Source organism: Saccostrea cucullata, unplaced genomic scaffold (assembly GCF_032062105.1).
Source record: "Saccostrea cucullata isolate Sc308-1 unplaced genomic scaffold, CSIRO_AGI_Scuc_v1 ctg62, whole genome shotgun sequence".
Lineage (NCBI taxonomy): Eukaryota > Metazoa > Mollusca > Bivalvia > Ostreida > Ostreidae > Saccostrea > Saccostrea cuccullata.
Window position 1 is genome coordinate 170,130 of NW_026937804.1, and position 20,947 is coordinate 191,076.

Below are 20,947 nucleotides of genomic sequence, written 5' to 3' on the forward strand. Positions count from 1 at the left end.
AGATTTATTTACATTAATCATTGATTCATTAGAAACATGTTTTACTGTACTTGTAAACATACCAAAACAGTTTCCTCTGAAAGGCATAAACATTTTACAGGCAGTGGCTACCGGGACCTCCACAGAGACGATGGTCTTAATGATGACGTCCTCAATCCTCATCATCAGCGCTACAAATAAATCACAAACTTAAATCTATATCTCCTCCTCATCAGAGCTACAAATAAATCACAAACTTAAATCTATATCTCCTCCTCATCAGAGCTACAAATAAATCACAAACTTAAATCTATATCTCCTCATCACAGCTACAAATAAATCAAGTCTAAATCATCAAAACAAGAACACTTCTCTTTATTTAATGCTTTTATCCAAGTTCATTTCATATTTCAGGCCAGGAAAAATTAAAACCTTTCATATATATATTCTTCGTCAAAGATTATCATAAATGAGTTGAACAAAAAACCTTAATTAGGCTTCAATACTCCAAAATTATCATAGGCATTAAAAGTAAAACACATTACAATTTTACTTAGCATTCACTTATTTTCAAAGGTTATATAAATAATAGGCTTCCATTTATTCAAGAAACATCCTAGTATTAGTTGGTAAAATGATTTACTCCAGTACTACAGGAAAACAAGGAAGTGTCAAGACTCTTTATTTTCCTAATTCACACCAATGACAATTCCTATTCAGTATTCTCATATTGTGCCTTTATTCTTTTAAAATATTGTAAACCAAGTTTTATTTGCATCACCTTCCATTTGCGATTTGTCTTTTTGAAATCAATTCACACTGATTAATTTTTCGGGACTGAGGAAACTTCTCCTCAAATACATACTGTATACAGGGAAATTTTCATTATCGTTTTATTTTCGCCCTTTTCACTCAACCCTTATTTGGAAGAATTTAAAACGGGGCGAATTCAAAGGATACAGTATAATTTCTTAAACAAAAGTATGAAAGGGGGAAGTAAACATAGGTAATCAGAGATTACAGAGCTCACCTCAACGAATGTTGTCTTTAAGTAAGGCAAAGTCACACAATCAACCAACAAAAATGTACATTCCAAAAATGAAAATATTTAAGCAATTTTGATCTGATACTTTGAAATAGACCTACATAAACAATTTAAACTAGTTCTTCTTCATGAAAATGTAATCAAAATCCAGCATCTAAAGCAAATTTGAGAATTTTCATTTCTTGATGAAAACTTTAACCTGTTCACTCAACCGCAAAATGTAGGTCAGATTCAGCATCCGAAGCAAGCCCGGTAGTATGCATCCTTAGATGTATCATCCATGCAAATTTGGTCAACATAGGTCTCATAGTTACTTGGAAATGAAACCTACACCAAAAACTTTAACCTGTTCACTCAACCAGAAAAGTAGGTCAGATTCAGCATCCGAAGCAAGCCCGGTAGTATCCATCCTTAGATGTATCATCCATGCAAGTTTGGTCAACATAGGGCTTATAGTTACTTGGAAATGAGACCTGCACCAAAAACTTAAACCTGTTCACTCAACCAGAAAATGTAGGTCAGATTCAGCATCAGAAGCAAGCCCGGTAGTATCCATCCTTAGATGTATCATCCATGCAAGTTTGGTCAACATAGGGCTTATAGTTACTTGGAAATGAAACCTGCACCAAAAACTTAAACCTGTTCACTCAACCGGAAAATGTAGGTCAGATTCAGCATCCGAAGCAAGCCCGGTAGTATGCATCCTTAGATGTATCATCCATACAAGTTTGGTCAACGTAGGGCTTATAGTTTCTTGGAAATGAAACCTGCAACAAAAACTTTAACCTGTTCACTCAACCGCAAAATGTAGGTCAGATTCAGCATCCGAAGCAAGCCCGGTAGTGTGCATCCTTAGATGTATCATCCATGCAAGTTTGGTCAACATAGGGATTATAATTACTTGGAAATGAAACCTACACCAAAAACTGCACCAAAAATGTTAACCTGCTCCAAAAACATTAACCTGGTCATTCCTTTGCTGAAATTGCAGCATCTGAAACTTTGACTGGTACAATGAAACACACTAGAACCATCTTCCATGCATGTCTAATCAATATAGGACATAGAAGTACTTAAAAAGAAAACTGCTCCAAAAAACTTAACCTTAACCTGGGACGCCGACGCCGACGTGGACGCCGACGCCGAGGGTATTACATAAGCTCCCCCAACTTCGTTGAGGTGAGCTAAAAAGGGGCAAAATTGTTTGCAAGTATTAAAGGGCAAAAATAACATGGGGCGAAAATAACCCTGTATACAGTAAACGAAGCATAATAGTTTGTGCCCCCCCCCCATTTGAAATTTTTGTATTTTAAATTTATATGTCTATTATCCTAAAATCAAGGGAAAAACATCTCTTATTTGTAAGAACTTGTCAGCTTCTGGACCCCCAAAAAGGACCTTGCCTTAGACCTAATGGGAAATTTTCATTAGCCACCTGACCCTCTGCCTTTTCACTCAACCCCCCGTTACAAAAATTCCTGGATCCGCTAATGGTTCCAAAACTGTCAAATATTCCTTGTATGTGCTTATATCAAGACCTTATTTTTATGAAGGGACTGAATGAACAAGTGGTAAGATATTTTTTTTCTCTGGAGATACATGTGATTAAAAACCAAGAAGTGGTACCTAATATATTGATTATTCCTATTTTTCCTTTAAATAATAAAGTAGTTATTAAACAAACTAATATTTTAGACAATATTTTATTCAAAATATATCATCTAAGATTTATCCTAGAATCTTTATTTTTTTGGACTTTGGAAATGCTCTACTTAAAAAAATAAATATGGTTTTGATATTTTGTTTGCCACAAATAACTATTTCTTCATATTTCTGCCGATCACTCACCTGCTGTGTCCTTGCCCCTTGACCTGAGGTAGCGTAAAAATGCACCCAGTGACCATTTATTCCCATAATCCTCTACATCAGGGTCATCGTTCCTGAAAAATAAAACATTTACATAAGAATACAACCACTGACCTATCATTCCTACTGTTCCATCAGGATCATCTTTCCTGGGAAATAGAACATTTATATAATCTCAGGAAATTTAGATGAGAAAAATCTTAGTATTTCTTGTTTTTATATTTCATCAAACCTAATACTGTAAACCAACTTTTCTTCGTGATGACTTTATTTCGTGATTTCATAAGGATAAACTAGTTCGTGATGATTAATTTTCGAAATCAAACCTTCTTTTGGATCTGTTTGTACTAGACACAGAGACTCTAAGGACCATTTTGTGGTGAGAAATATTCACTTTGATGAGATTTTCGTGAACCTTGAGAAAAGTTATCGCATGTGAATAAAAGTTGGTTTACAGTAAATAGTTATTCATGAATGCTAAAAATTGGATAAATAATTTTAAAATTTTTTTTCATGCATAAAAACACATTTTTTTCTATATACTGTTCAAAGTATTGCCCAATGGAAATCCCAAAGTCTGCAACCTTAATGAACTAATTTGGATTAGGTAAGAAATTGTGTGATTTGGTTAAGTCATGGTAACATCTGATGACATTTTGGTGACTGCTGTTACAGACAATAGGACGAGCTGTCGTTACATTATTGATCTGGGCTGCATGCAGGTCCCTGATGATGTAACCCTATTGTAATTCATCCTTATTACACTGCACCTGTCAGTTCCTCCGATTCTTACACAATACTTCTGTTAGGTTCAATGTTCACAAGACAGAGCTGCTCTCTGCATAATCCACCAAGGAAATCTTCAGCAAAATTATTCCTGCTCTCACCAATTGTTGTTTGTTGGGAAAGGGGTTAGTAAAGAATTTTTGGGTTTGAATTTCCTTAATTATGCAGCAAATCCTTTTAAAAGGGATAAATGCTTCTTTTGTTCGAGGAAAATTTTAGGGACAAATCATTATAATGAATTACTTGTTCCAAATTCAATTACATGTAGTTTTTATTAGAATATCTGGTATATATATGACTTGGTTATATAGAACCAGTTTAGTCAGCAAGGCTATATAAGAGGTGAATATATTGTTGAAATGCCTGTTAATGCGATCCAACTTTACGATTAACATGTATATAATTATAGATTTTCATATTTGACATGTTGCATGTACATTGTACAGTAAAGCTGCTTTTCATTTGAAAGTAATGAATGGACTTGCAAGAAGAAAACTGTTTACAAATGACACCCAGTACGTGATGGACAGGAAGTCAATATCAAGATGTCACCTTGTGACTCAGGTGACCTAAATCTCCTACCACACAAAGAAAGGGTGACATTATAATTCTTAGTACAGAAGCATTAACAGTCTGGGAATAAAATCTTATTAGATCAAATGGGACACAAAAGTACATGTGATTATTTTTTTTTTAGATTTATGTCGATCTCGGAAACATATCTATTGATTTTGTTTGCAGCTAAAAGCAATTGTAGATTTAATTTGCAAAAACTAAATGATCACACAGTTCCAGACACTTCATTAGCACATCTACCATTGACAAGTAGAACAGCCTCTGTAAATCATTACATAAGCAGTAAAAGTTGCATGCTTCCTGTATGGTTTTAATATGTAAAAGACTTTGATATAAACAATTTCTTGCATACCCAGTACACGGTTAAGTGATTCTGTATTTTACTATTGTGTAGTGGTTATCATGGTGTTGTGTACATATAACCAGCCAGCTAGCTACAGGTTTGGACTGTGTATATAAAATAAGGAGAGGAGGATTTCAAACTCTACAAAGTATCTGGATGCTTATACATATGTATTTATCTATATAAACTCAAAAACAAGAGGCCCATGGGCTACAATGCTCACATGAGTAACTATGGCTCCTCTGTTCTTCAAAAGTTTTCCCCCTATATTTATCTCTCTGCAGAATTAGGAATGAAGTATAGTTAACACTGTAGTTTGTCAGTGTTTTTAGTGGGGACTCTACAGTTTGACTTTTCTTTTAGTGGGGACTTACTTGACGTAGTCGTCACTTTTCTTGTTGACACTGTAGTTTGTCAGATGCATACATTGATTCCTGATGTGTCGATTGCTTTTCTCATATTTCACAGTAGCAAACCTGTATATGACATCAAAGACAGTGAATCATTATTTTAAGTATGTACAAAGAGTCAGTTGCTTATCTATCAAAGGATATTTAAATATTCACAAAATTCTTTATCATGCAGTCCAGTTTCAAAGAATTGACATCATGAAAAAATTCTTTTGACAAACATGCCGACTCAAAGGAAACAGATCATTTGACATCATTTACCTGGTAAGTCCCTCCTCAGACAAGTAGAAACAGAGGGGGTCATACAATGTCACGCATACATACAATCGGATCTCAAACTAGAGACAGAGGGGGTCATACAATGTGTATGTCACTTATACATATGAACGAATCTCAAACTTACCTGGTTAGTCCTTCCTCAAACAAGTAGATACAAAGAGGGTCATAGGACGTAACACACACATACAATCGGATGTCAAACTTAAAACCTATGATATGGAAATAAAAGTTATTGTATGGATACAAAGTATTACTTTATAGAACAGAGTATTAATTTTGATATACATGTATGCATTTTAAGTTTCTAGTTTGTGCATGTTTCTTTTAATACATAAAAGAATGTCTTAAATTACCCTGTAAACTGGATTCTGATTCCTGATTTATATATCAGTGTCAATGAGAGTTCTCACTTTATCATGAAATCAAAATTTTTTACTGATAATTAATTAGAAAATGGCTGATTTATGGAAGCATATTAATCACACAGATACAGCACACAGATAGATCAAGATAAACTTATATGTGACCCCTGTTCAAACTCATACATAAGGCTCATAAAAATAACAGTTAACATTCTCATTCTCGGGTTCACATATACTGCAGACACATCTGAGAACATGATACTGATGTTAAAAGGCTACACTTCCCAACAAAAAAAGAGATGATGATAAAAAGGTGGCTCATTTTCTTATTTTTATATGACAGCTAATGCCCTAAATCTTATAATTTATTAACTAACTAATGATACCAATAGCTCTGCTTTGCCAGCTAATTTTACTTACTGTCTATCAACAATGGGTTGGATACGTATTTAGACACAATCAAGTTCTCATCTAATGGCACCTGATCGGGCTACAAGAGAAACATTTTATATCACAGATCAAACGAAAGTGAAATAAAATTCACTGAGAACTATCGTAAGAATCTGAAAATATCAGTACAAACATTTCCATTCGATACGATTGACATTAAAAACTACTCACATGGTTACACAGGAACACGCCCCTCCCGCGAGACGAGGCCACAGGCTTAACAATCCACAGACCCTTCTCCCTCAAAAAAGACGCTGAAACAAATGAAAAAATTATCAGAATGGGATTACTCTACAACTGAGAAAGAACTGTTAATGTTGTGGAGTTATTGCCAATAAGACGGTCTGACAACATGGGGAGGGCCCTTGGTATTGGACAAATGATCTCATAATTGTATTTGGACAATATACAAAAAGAAACCATTAACAGATTTAATAGTTTGAAGCCTCAATATATAATTGATGCTAGACTGTTTCTTTAAATAACTGTAGATTCCAACTGCAAGAATTGAGGGTCTCTTGCAAAAATTACTATTACATCAAAATAATTTAATATAATACTGTTTCTTAGTGCTTATAAACCTCAATTCTGCACTCATTTTTTTTTTAATTTCCACTTTAAAGGTTTTAGAGTACAAAGTAGTAAAATTTTGAAATGAAACATTGTTGAAGACCCGGAAGAATTGAAATTCCCAGCTGACTAAATGATAGTAGAAATTTGATCATAAAACATTAATAAAGGGATGTCTGATTAAATTTGTTTCCAAATAAGCTGTCTTCAAAAGCCAGAGTAATTTCTAGTACAACCTAAATGGAAATCTACATAAATAAATAATCTTTGCACTTTTTTAACTCCCTGCCAATATAAAAGCTTTGTACTCCTAAACACAAGAAGAAGTTGACATGAAGAATCAATGTCATACTTCTCATTATCTTCTCCTACAAAAAATCATCATTAATGTGAGATCTAAATCTACAGGGACATCACAATATTACGGTGATCTGACAAAAATAACCCAATCTTAACCTGATCTCTGTCAGCTTAATCTACAGAAATTTTAATCCTCCTCACAAGGTGATGCATGACAATCTATTTCTTTTTCTTTGTCTAGCTTCCAGAATGAGGAAGTGTGAAATGATCTATGTCATCATTTGACGTCTTTTTCTGCTTTTCTCTGTAACACTTTCTCTGGTTCTATTGCTTGTGTTTTTATCACTTCATTATGCTCTCTGACAAACTCATACCAATTTTTCTTGACATTTTTAGCAGTGCAAGCCTTCAAATTTTTATCTGAGTTTTGAATATTTTACCATTAAATCTGAATACTTACCACAAAAGTCTTGATATTCACTGGGTAAGATGAAGCTCTGGGGAATGATGTCAAAGTGTTTAAACCCCTACAAAGGAACCATTGCCAAAAATTAAAAAAAATTTTGCTTCTTTTTATCAACTTCTTCAGCAGTTATAAAAAATCCTGATGACAAGAACTGACCCATGGCCCTAGCAGTCATCTTTGAGGAAAGTTTTTTCTCAACCCCAGCAAATCTTGGAGAACCCTTTAGAGTTCTAACATTTTCTAACAATTTGACAATTATAACTTTAGCAGCCATACTTTTCCTGGTACAGTGGCATGCCAAAAGTGAAGATAATTTTATTTTTTCTCTATATATTTCATTGAAAACAACATTTTTTTAAATCATAGGTAAATGGTCAATTTTTGTCCAATTTAATTATTTATTTCAGTACTTAAACCAGAAAATGTGTAGTTATCTTTCTTTAAAAGATCATTACACGTCTAATATGTAGTAAAATATAGTTCATAACTAAACATCAGTTCTAAAATTCAAGATCAATGTTGACTATATAATTCATTGTGAGTATATCACTTAAAAATTCATGTCACACTTAAATTACAATATTTTTAAATTATCAATGCTTATCAGATAAAAACTATTGTTTTTTTCAACTACAACAATTTCTTGGATTATCAAGAAATTTTTGATAAAATCTGTCAAGAAATGCTGTCATACCAGCGATTTTACAAAATATTGTTTTCAATGAAATATATAAAGAAAAAATAAAATTATCTTCACTTTTGGCACACAACTGTATTTTGTTTAGTATACCTGGTAGTTCCTTTATGATGTTACAAGGGTTGATCCAAAAGTAGTGTCCATATCTTTTATATTTGGTATCATATTATCAAATACTATGTACCAACAGATGCACAAAAATAAATCTAATTTACATTGAAATTTAATTTAATAATGTTTATTTGAATTTATTTTACAGATGTTTAAATCATAGAGCACTGGGGGTGTCATCGCGTCACAATGGAACGTCACGTTTTAAAGTGTATTTTTTTCTTAGAATGCAGAAGACAAATACATTAAAAAGATTCTAAATAAGCACCTAATCTCCCAATTTTTTAAGAGACACAACTCTCATTAGTTGATTGTTATTGTTATATTAGTTGATTGTTATTGTTATATTAGTTGATTGTTATAGTTATATTAGTTGATTGTTATTGGGATTGGTATTTTTTATCATAAACATTGTTGTTTATTACTTTTGTTGAATTGAATTGTTAAATGGATTGTAGTTATAAATTGTTATAGGTTGTTATAGTTATATTAGTTGACTAGTTGATTGTAAGTTATAAATTTTTGCTTCAAAATATGGGAACCTTCACAAGCAACAGTTAAGTTAATTAATCAGTCTTTATTAAAAAATTACTGTAAAGAATAAAGAATGTAAATAATGATTAAGACATCTTAGACAAATAATAGATGGAAAATTTCTCGCACACGAATAAAAGTTGGTTTACAGTATTTAATAAAAATTTCAGCAATTAAACATTGTTGGTTGAAGAACAAATGGATTGGTGGGAAAAAAACTGAAGTTGTAATAAATTTTTGCTTCAAAATAGAGGAACCTTCACAAGCAACATTAAGACCGAAAGATAAAGAAGATCAGAGAAAATGTTCAGCAATAGGGCAAGTGATTGGTCACTGAATTATCAGCAAAAAAGACAAAAGAGACGTTTAGAGTGACATGTGAATTTTTAAGTTTATATCACCCTACTGTTCAAAAATTTTTGACAGAGGGCTAAATTATTAAAAGAGTGAGTGTATAATTGTACCAAGAATTCTTAAAGAAAGTGGAATGGTGAAAGTGTTTGCGAATCATAAATATTTTTTAATGAAACTAAGGGTAAACGCTTAAAAGTATGACGGTAAGTATTGGTCATATGAGGTAATATTTAGGTGCGGCGACTATCATAAACGCACATTATTTAAAATCCGATATTTTGAAAAGTATACACCATATTCCTTTGAATTTTTCAGGTCTGATTTGAAATAAATAAAGCTTTCATGTGTAATTTTGTTGCTTTACGTCGACTTATAGCAATTTTATCCAAGTTGTGACATTACTTTTGGATCAACCCTCGTATAAAGCATTGAACTTGTTCTCCTTTTATCATTATCTCTTCTCATAGTGAAACCTGGCTTTTTATTCAAACCGTCTTGATTGCTTATTACTCAGCTTTGTGACAAGTTTGGCTGAAATTGGCTAAGAGCAACTGTGATAGATGCTTAAAAAGTGACAATTTAATGCAGATCGAGCACCAAACAGAGGGATGCTAGAAAAATGTGGTCAGAAAAAGCTCACTTTAGCCCTCAGATCAGGTGAACTAGAAATATAATTCAAAATAGCACTGAACATTATGTCACAGTTAAAGATATGTACAAGCAGATTATTTGATTACCACCACTTATTTACATGTCCATCAGAATCTCCTGCCTGATTTTTAATACCCCCCTCCCTCCTGTTTGGGAAAGGAATATTAGAAAATTTCAGGGTGTCATGTGATCCGTTTTTGGCCAATCAATATTCTATCTGGTTTGAAGTGGAATAATTGTCTATGTTTGTTCTACAAATTGACAATCTAAATGCAGCTTTTGACAGTATGTGTTTTTTCTCCATTCTGCACTTTTAACTTGTGGGTGAGCAGCAATATATAATGTCTCTTACTCATAATTAATTAAAACGCGTTATTGATCAACGTACTTTACAGACTGTCAATCTCCTTAAGTACCTCAGAGCATGCAATGCTAACTATTACAATGTCTGTGTAATGGAAACAGAAGAAAAGTACACTTCATACTCCACTAAATCTGTTTTGTTTTATACAGTATAACACGACTACAAGTTACAACAAACACACTTAAAATGAATTCCTCTAAAAGCAAGGCCATTTTAATTCCCTCGGTTTAAAAAAAATATATTATGACCTAAACAGAAATAATAAATTAAATTTCTAATGAATTAAAGCTGTTTGTCCCTGTCATTGTGCTATAAGCCTGTTTTACCATGTTTACTGAGTATTTTTGAAGGTCTACCTGCAAGTACCTGGTAAATATTAGGGAATGAAAATAAGTCATTGTTTTTACTTGTCAGCTCTGATATCTGCAAGTATGTATACACTCAAAAGAAACTCATTAAAAATTGTGAAATATTTTAAAAGATTGTAAATTTCTAAACTGTTACCCACCTGACATCACAAATGTCATAATATATTAGTGGAACGGGAAACCTACCTTAATTTGTTGCATTCTCTGGATGTTTTTAAAGAGTCTGTCTTTCCTCGTGATTTCGTAGGAACGGGGGAAATGATTGACTTTCTGGAACTCTGTCAAACTGCGTAAAGTGAAAGGTTTAAGATGACCTCCCGTCCAAATGATGTTATAATCTGAACTGTTGGGATGTACCTAAGAAAATAATTACAAGCAATTTAATATATGAATTTCTTTTATTTTTTGCTAAAATGGGATCACAGCACTCTTTACTTTTCAAAGTTATACAAGTGTTTGTATCACTTTTTGATCTTAATGTTGCTGTGATTCAGAATTCAATTGTTTTCTTTTCCTGTTGTCAGTATTTTTATCACAAAAATCTTCCATCTTTTAATACAATTTCTACATGTAGTTTGTTTACTGCATTATATCGAAAGTCATGTCAACTTTCACCTTTGTTTAACTATTTATTATATCAACAGCTTGTGATTATGTTTTTTTTGTGCTTGTGTATTTTTGTTTTGTTTGTGTTTGTTTGTTTGTGTTTTTATAAGAATCATGCAAAGTCAAACCTCGTGGAATCCATGGAAGTTGAAGATATTCCGAACAATCTTGCATTCCGAGCTTCCAAATTTGTAGGTCATGTGATATCTCTCTGAAAATGAACAGTATAAAATTTGTAATATAACGTGTTTCTTTACCACCTTCTCTGTTTATCCAAGCATGTTCTTCACATAGTTATTAAAACACTTGAGTATTGTATGGTTTGGTCATGTTACCACAGTACTGCCTTCTAACTAAGTAATAATTGGATATGAGAACTGAGCAAGGAAACTTTAATATGCCCTATAGGGCGGTAGTCAGCATTTCCAGCACTTGCTTAATAATGGAGATAAACATCTTAATATTGGTATCAATGATGGACTGTTCCAGAGAGTGATTACATCCCCTCGTAAATACACCGACAATGTGCTGAAATTAACCAGTTACTTGACAAAGTAATGAGTTTTTAAAAAACTCTTATTCTAGGGAATGGAAAACTGCCACCATCAACTTCACAAAAAATGGTCTGACATGCAATTTATATCAGTATGGAGTGTCAATCAGAAGTGATGGGGAATGATACTGCCTGAAAGCTTTTAGCAGAATGAGAGAGAAGCCGGTACATTTTACTCCAAGCACTTGTAAATATTGTAACAAATAAATATCAGGGGAGGTCTCTGAACTGAAGTTAACCCAGCCATTCAAATAAACGGTTACATGAATCTGCTTCTTTTTTTATTACTTTTTAAGTTATAAGTTATAAGTTATAAGTATTACACCAATGACTGCAATAGGAGTCACTGAATGGCCCTAGCTGTTCCATATGCAATATATATACATTTCTCAGCTAAATGGTTTAATATTTTCCCACTGATCAATAATAAACGAAATTTTATGTTTCATTTATAAAAATGTGATGGTTTTCCCAAAATGTCTTCAATTTTCCCAAAAGTAACACACACCCCCAAATCCCCTCCCCTCCAAATTAATGTGCAAAAAAAAGTGTTGTGAGCCCTGTGAGTTCCTGAATCAATCAAATAGATGTAGTGCTAACATGATGTGGTCAAGTTGAGAAGAAAGTCAATATTTTGTAATTATTCTGTGTGTAATTAGAAGACATAAAGAGCTTAAGTCTAAGATTTCATCTCATAAGATTATCAGGTCGTATGTAATATTTGTAGAAACAAAACACACCAGGTGCTCGAGAGAGGGTATCAACTATCATGAGGATAGATTAACATAATCAGAACGGCCAGTCCCTGATACTGGACATAAGAAGAAATGTTTGTGTACTTCAGCTGACCAAGTAAGCCCAAGGCCCACAATAAACTGTGTACCTAGGATCAAGTTCCACTCCAAACAATGAGCCATGGAGAGATATATAGACCTACACTATGTGCTTATCAGTGTTGGCAGATCCAGTTAATATAGGAACTTATTGGTGTACTATTGATCTGATGAAATGTCCACATTCAGCAGTCAAGGAGGAATTGACCATTGTCCTGATTATGTGTTGCTATTAGCACCTAGCTATCACCTGATGACTGCAGATCACATCAATGAGAAGACAGTCCTCACAATGTCAGCTTGTCCTTACAGAAGTACATATCTACAACATGTATTCTGTGAAAAAATTGCCTCAAATCCCATAAATATTCCTATACAACATGTATATTCCCACAAAAAATTATCATCTTCAACTGGGATCGGACCCAACCGCCCAACACTACAATTTTTCTTTTTAAAGCTTTGAATTTGCACTACCTTAGGATGCTTGAATATCAAACAATTGAATAATAATCATGCTATTCTTGAGATGATCTTTTCTTTCTTTTTTTCTTTTTTTTTTTTTGCTGCAGAAAACTTTAAATTTATTTCTTTGCTGCAGATTCCTATTAGTAAGGCTTTGAGCCCCCCCCCCCACTCCTGGGGCAATGATTTCAACAAACTTGAATTTGAAGTACATAAGGATGCTTGCAAATTAATAAGACTATATATATTAATGGCCCTGTTCCTTTTCCCAAGCTTAATTAATCTGTGATCAGTTTGGTTGAAATAAAAGTTGGATATGAAAGAATATGACACTTCAGCCTCTAGCTCAAGTGAACTAAAAATAACCTGAGAATGAATTTTCAATAACTTTAGTCAATGAACCTCCATGCTTCAAAAAAATTAACCTAAATTAAGATACTGGGAAGGTGATGAAGTGAGCCAAAAGGGGGGAAATTATTGCATGGTTATTGGTTAATGCACTGTTTCATGTAAGTGATCAATGGTACATACATAGATCTGAAGTTACAACACTGGTACTCAAACAGAGAGTAGTAATGTTGGACATGAAGTACAGGATTATCTACTGTAAGTTATAAATGTTCCCCTAGGCCATCCTTAAAAAATTGTTTTTTTGCGGTAACGCGACCGACTCACCAAAATCCACCCTACTGGATTTTTTTTATGGGTTCAAAAATTTTTTTTTTTTTTTACATATCCATTTTCTAATTTTATCTTATTGACATTTTTACGTCCCCATTGCACCTGTAGACGCCGTTTTTAAAAAAAGAACTGATGTGTTCTGATATTTGAATTGTTACAATTAAAGATTGGATCCCACACATTAAGAATGCCTTAATTTTCTTGTTTGATTAGTACCTTAAAGTGAAATCTAAGACATAGTTAATACCTCTATACCTCCAAAAAAAAAAAAAAAATAAGCCTACCTACCTACCCACACCTAAAATGATGAGGCGCGTTACCGCAAAAAGAAATTTTTTTAAGGATGGCCCTACCTCCCACACAGTTATAAATGTTCCCCTACCTCCCACACACTTATAAATGTTCCCCTACCTCCCACACAATTATAAATGTTCCCCTACTTCCCACATAGTTATAAATGTTCCCCTACCTCCCACACACTTATAAATGTTCCCCTACCTCCCACACACTTATAAATGTTCCCCTACCTCCCACACAGCTATAAATGTTCCCCTACCTCCCACAGTTATAAATGTTCCCCTACCTCTCACACAGTTATAAATGTTCCCCTACCTCCCACACAGTTATAAATATTTCCCCTACCTTCCACACACTTATAAATGTTCCCCTACCTCCCACACAGTTATAAATGTTCCCCTACCTCCCACACAATTTTAAATGTTCCCCTACCTCCCACACAGTTATAAATATTTCCCCTACCTCCCACACAGTTATAAATGTTCCCCTACCTCCCACACAGTTATAAATGTCCCCCTACCTCCCACACAGTTATAAATATTTCCCCTACCTCCCATACCCTTACCTCCCACACAGTTATAAATATCCCCTACCTCCCAAACAGTTATAAATGTTCCCCTACCTCCTACACAGTTATAAATGTTCCAATACTCCCTCACAGTTATAAATATTCCCCTACCTCCCACATAGGTATAAATATTTCCCCTACCTCCCACACAGTTATAAATGTCCCCTACCTCCCACACAGTTATACATGTTCCCCTACCTCCCACACAATTATAAATATTCCCTCTACCTCCCACACAGTTATACATGTTCCCCCACCTCCCACACACTTATAAATGTTCCACTACCTCCCACACAGTTATAAATATTTCCCCTACCTCCCACACACTTATAAATGTTCCCCTACCTCCCACACAGTTATAAATGTCCCCTACCTCCCACACAGTTATAAATGTTCCCCTACCTCCCACTGTCTTTTTGGGACTCTTCTTAGCCAGCATGGCATCTGGACAGAACAGTATTACAGGTGTTCTTCTGGCATATCCGGTCCATTGTATGTTCAGTTTCTCACTTTGCCTAATGAGGAAAAAATATATATGAAATGAAAAATTTTGCTTAACAAACAAAAACAAAACCAAAAAAAATCAAAGCTTTTGTCAAGTACATGTACTTTCTTTAGACGTTTTAGATGGCTTTAATATGTCTCATCTTATTGCACACATATTTATACTTTATCAAAACAAAATTGATTTCATACTTTGAATTCATAATGAGGTAATAAATAATTTGTAATCAGTAATGATAGTGCCTGTGACTCTGTTACTGTTGAAAGTCTTAAACATGTGATCATCATTAGGTAATTCAAGCCATGTGGAGCAAGTGAAGGGTTTCATATAAAAACAAATACAGGAAAACCTCAATATCTCAAAAAAAAATAGGAAAACTTCAATATCTCAATCTTAACTTCAAAAACAAAAAAGCAACTTACAACATCAAAAAAAAAAAAAACACCAATACGAAAAATACAAATAAAAAAATCCTTAATCTCAATCTTAACTACAAATACAGGAAAACCTTAATATCTTAAAAATAACAAATAAAGGAAAACCTCAGTATTTCAAACTTAGAGAAAAGAACAAATAAAGGAAAACCTCAATATCTAAAACTTAAAGAAAAGAACAATTACAGGAAAACCTCAATATCTCAAACTTAAAGAACAGACCAAATATAGGAAAACCAGAATATCTCAAACTTAAAGAGAAGAACAAATACAGCAAAACCTCAATATCTCAAACTTAAAGAAAAGAACAATTACAGGAAAACCTCATTATCTCAAACTTAATGAACAGAACAAATACAGGAAAACCAAAATATCTCAAACTTAAAGAGAAGACAAATATATAAAAACCTTACTATCTCAAACTTAAACAAAAGAACAAATATAGGAAAACCTCAATATCTCAAATTAATGAACAGAACAAATACAGGAAAACCAAAATATCTCATACTTAAAGAGAAGAACAAATATAGGAAAACCTCAGTATCTCAAACTTAAAAAAAAGGACAAATACAGGAAAACCTCAATATCACAATCTTTAAGAAACGAACAAATAAAAGAAAACCTCAATATATCTCAAACTTAATGAACAGAACTAATACAGGAAAACCAAAATATCTCAAACTTAAAGAGAAGAACAAATATAGGAAAACCTCAATATCTCAAACTTAAAGAAAAGAACAAATATAGGAAAACCTCAATATCTCAATCTTTAAGAAACGAACAAATATAGAAAAACCTCAATATCTCAAACTTAAAAAAAGAACAAGTACAGGAAAACCTCAATATCTCGAACTTAAAGAAAAGAACAAATACAGGAGATCCTCAATATCTTAAACTTAAAGAAAAGAATAAATACAGGAAAACCTCAGTATCACAAACTTAAAGAGAAGAACAAATACAGCAAAACCTCAATATTTCAAACTTTAAGAAAATAACTAATACAGCAAAACCTCAATATCTCAAACTTTAAGAAAATAACTAATACAGCAAAACCTCAATATCTCAAACTTTAAGAAAATAACTAATATAGCAAAACCTCAATATCAGTCCTTCAGGTGAGACCATGAAAACTGAGAGCTGTTTGTGCTGGCATAAAAAAGATCCATCATTGCTCAAAGGCAGTAAGTGTCGAGTATTGGACAAAATTTGCAGCTCTCCACCACCAAATGTGGCATCCTCATTGACTAAATGAAAAATTCACAAGAGGATGAAACAACCAGCAAAAATAAAACTTAATATATCTTAACTTCAGTATTATATAATTACAAGCAAAAGAAATGCAACTACAAATAACAAGTAAAAGGATACCTTAGAATGCCAAAAATATCTATGAATAAATGAAAACCAGCTTAGAATCTCAAACTCAGTATTACTACAAGTACAAGAAACCTATTATAAATACAAAAACCAAAAAAAAAAATGTGATATCTTGAAATCCGGATTACTAAGCTAATCTTGATAACTAATGATCCTAGAGAATGATGAAGCTGAAACTTAACATTAATGGGAGGTCCATAGACTTACATAGATAAATCCTTGGTATTTGACATAGTGGTGTTTGAGATATCAAAGTTCTACTGTACAAGTAACAATCAACTAATATCAAATGCAAACTATCATATAACTCTGGCAAGAAAACCTATATATCACTTCTTTGGTATTTGACATAGTGGTGTTTGAGATATCAAAGTTCTACTGTACAAGTAACAATCAACTCATAACAGATGCAAACTATCAAAGATCTCTGGCAAGAAAAGTGAAATCAAGATACCTATATATCACTTCTCTGAAACAAAAATAATTCTTATAGATGGTTTTTGTGTAAAGGAGATAATGCATTGATTTATGACATATTTAAATCAGGATATCTTTATTATAAAGAGGTGTATGTGCAGAGACATAAAGCCTGGCATCAAAGCCTCCATTTTTCAGTATCACAGGAGTCACAATATGGAAGACTATGGTTTTGATTTTTATAGTACACACACATACTATTTTTTACCATTGAATTTTGAATAAAATTCTGTCTAGAGATGGGGACACAGGGCTCTCTGACAATTTGCCACATAGAGATACTTAACCAAATAGCAAATGTAATGCTGTACTGCTAAACTATGGCACAGAAATGCAGAATTGACAATTTTTAATGTGAAGTGAGATGGTAATTTATGGAGCTTTCTGTACAATAAAAATGTAAATATTTGGCAATTTATCTTGTTTAGCATGTATTAAATTACAAATAAACAATCCCAAGGTAAGATCAAATGAATGTAAATGTGTGATGTAAATTAGTTTCTGTTTGCACCTGTCCATGCATCACTGATTTACATTGTGTCATGTACACAATAACAAATGTCCCCCTATTAAAGTCATATCATTTATATACACAGTGAATATAACCAGCAATCATTATTTGCTGATGCAGAATTTCTAAGTGTAAGCAATATTACATTACAATTTACATGTGTGTGCAGTAGACAACAAAATATCTAAAAATAGTTTTCATTCCTTTGTTTCCAAGTTATGTCTAGAAAGTGGCAGTCTTGCAGATCAATACAAATTTACCAATGATTAAAGACTTCTATCACTACATGTCTAGGGTATCTACTCTACAGACCGCCACACACAGTAGATGATAGATCTGCAGCACTATAGGTATTACCTTTTAGATGCCTTGGGGGACCTGCGTATTAAAACATCTTTATCTTTATTCTGGAGATGGTACATGAATCTTCTGTCATGTTTTCTTGTTCACCTACTCCCCTATCAAGGTGTTTTTTGTCAAATGATCAGTTCATGATGTTGCCATGATTAATGGCAGTATTTGAGTTAAGATTAGAGAACATTCCTAAAATCAATTCTCCAGCACGTACCAAGTTCTAGACTTTCACTTAACTTCAATTTTCACACATGGTCTGTCAAGTTATTTGCCAGAAAATGTCCTTTTTAAATTATCATAATCAGAGCCTAGCCCAAAGGGATTCTCAGTTTTAATTTGCAGTAGTTTCATGTAACAGATGGTGCAATCATAAATCAATGTTTGTGCAATTAATTTATTTCTAATGAATAATTCTGGATTTTTTTATGAACACCTCCTTTGTATATTCTGTAAATATTTGTCTTCTATCTAACCATCATAAATGAAAATTGATTAAACATAAATATTGGTTAGATGTAAAGGAAGGAAGATTAGTTACTTTATTATTTGATCAAGTTAGCTATAGATTATTTACAATCATTTCCACAAATTTTACATATTATGTAGTCATTGAATCAAAAAAAAAAATTACAAAGTTCTTCAGAAAGGCAAAACCAAACATCAGGTCTTGGTAACTTGCAACCTTACAACATTCCATAGAAGTTTGGTCTGAGTAGATTTACCGTTTTACTACTTGGATATATACAAATCTGGTTGGGTATAGTGAATCCTTCTTAGCAAGTTTGTTAAAGGAGGCAATCAGTTATTTTGACATAGATATTGAAAAGTTTTATAAAATGTCATTCATATGGAACATCAGAACAAATCCAGCATCAAAACAAACTCCAAAATCTTGGAAACTCATTTGAAAAACCTAAATTAAATCCAGTATCTAAAACAAATCTGGTAGTGTGAATCCGAAGAAACATCATCCATGCAAGACTGGTAGAGTAATTATATGTATACATATAAAAACTGAGGTTATTTGAAGGTTATATATATTCTAAAGGATGTATGTACTATGGGAAATACTAGAAAAATTTGTAAAATAGAACTTACTCATCCTCTTCATCACTCTCATAATCGGAGTCCCGGTCACTGCGGTCATCCCCGTCGCTCGGCTCCGACGGAGTCATGGACCCAGCATCCGAATCACCTGGTTTTGTAGCCATTCCTCCACAACTTTCACTGTCTCAAGACAATAATCCTATTTCCAGGAGGATTACCCCATCATCTTCAACCTACAAATTGATACCTTAATACTAAAAGATACTTCATAGAATAAATTGTAATGTTATCACACTTTACATCAAATCTAGAGAGCAAAATTTTGTGTTTATAAAATCATATTTATAATATATGACACATTCTGTAACCTATTTCTTAAACAAATTGTCAATAATCTAAAACAACTAAAATGAAAATCATTGGAAATTTCTCATTTCCTATCAAATCTATACAAATAAAAGAATTTTATATATTCCTCATAGATTAAAAAACTAAGGGTTAAATTACAATATTACACGATTATTTTTAAATAAACAAATTAATGAAATTTAGTTTCATATGCTGATATTTAATTCTACATCAAATTTATCTTCATTTATAAATACTAAACAGCTGTTTTTGAAAAGGGGGACATTAGGTGCATGTAATGTCAAATTTTGAGATGATTTATCAGACTGCATTAAACATTCTTAAAAAAAACATTAATATATAAAGTATATGCCTATCTTTGTACATTTGTTTTAAATTTTTTTTAACAGAAGCGGCGCATTCTTAGTAATTTTTCGGTCAGCGTGTGGAGCACATGCACAGTTGTCATGGCATCAGTAAACTATCTGAACACAGCATCGTTACAATATCAACTTCCGGTTTAACAAGATGTTCCGTTGCCTTGCAAATGCAGCCATTTATCAACTACATAACAATTTCACATGATCCTTACTTAATATTTCCAAACATTGAGCAGCTGATTTCAATGACCTGATACAGCTAATCACAACAGTAGATAAATGTAAACAAACGTACAGTTGAAGTTTTCTATGGCCTACTTTGGAAACAGTTAAACAGATAATGAAAGGAAAGATAAACAGAAATATAAATCAATTTTGAATATGAAACTACATGCACATAAAATACACAAACGAACCTTTATCAGCTTCATATATCCTTAAAATTTATTATTTTGCAGGTTTAGACAAGGCCAGCAGGCGCGATGGCTACACGGAACTATGGGTTAGTTAGAAATAATTTTAGAATAGTAGAGCCAACCTGGCCTGTCCCGGAAAGAATCTAAAGTCTGTTTTATTGTAAATACCAGAAGTGTTATATATAACACATTTACATTCAATGCATTTTGGTCAACTCCCCCAAATTAAATTTATGCATTATCTGATTCTCACGACTCGAGAAAAAACTCTCAAAACATCAAAAAGTTAACAATATTAGATTCTTTGACTTTCAAAAGATTCGTTTCAATAAAAAATGATTTCAAATAGAACAAAACGTTATGTTTCACCAAAAGTTATAATGAATTGCCGATATTTGAGTGACCACTATATTATTTATCTACTGAGAGAGAAAAAGATTATTTACTTACTTGGATGTTTGATGTTCTTTTTTGAAAATGATGATCAGGCGCGGATCCATGAATCATTTGTAAGCCTATCTTTCCCGAGGGGGGGGGGGGGGTAGGGGGTTTCCAAGTTTTCCAAGGTCAATTTTAGTTGATTT

General features: G+C 32.9%; 1 protein-coding gene across 13 annotated transcripts in view; it reads right to left on the minus strand.

The window, feature by feature from the left end:
* Positions 1-20,464, minus strand: part of LOC134248853 (tubulin polyglutamylase TTLL5-like) — a 37,186-nt gene extending 16,722 nt beyond the window's left edge. For 11 of the 13 annotated variants that reach the window (XM_062731231.1, XM_062731228.1, XM_062731235.1 and 8 more), the window contains exons 1-13: positions 20,354-20,464; positions 19,271-19,452; positions 17,285-17,299; positions 14,917-15,029; positions 11,246-11,328; positions 10,698-10,868; positions 7,427-7,493; positions 6,268-6,350; positions 6,067-6,136; positions 5,409-5,493; positions 4,970-5,071; positions 2,873-2,964; positions 63-170 (exon numbers count right to left, since the gene is read on the minus strand). In XM_062731231.1, the coding sequence (XP_062587215.1) occupies positions 63-170; positions 2,873-2,964; positions 4,970-5,071; positions 5,409-5,493; positions 6,067-6,136; positions 6,268-6,350; positions 7,427-7,493; positions 10,698-10,868; positions 11,246-11,328; positions 14,917-15,029; positions 17,285-17,299; positions 19,271-19,383 (1,102 nt within the window). In that variant the 5' untranslated portion in view covers positions 19,384-19,452; positions 20,354-20,464. The remainder of the gene's footprint in view (positions 1-62; positions 171-2,872; positions 2,965-4,969; positions 5,072-5,408; positions 5,494-6,066; positions 6,137-6,267; positions 6,351-7,426; positions 7,494-10,697; positions 10,869-11,245; positions 11,329-14,916; positions 15,030-17,284; positions 17,300-19,270; positions 19,453-20,353) is intronic. The other 2 variants (XM_062731233.1, XM_062731226.1) reach the window with 1 other exon arrangement.
* Positions 20,465-20,947: the final 483 nt, after the last annotated feature.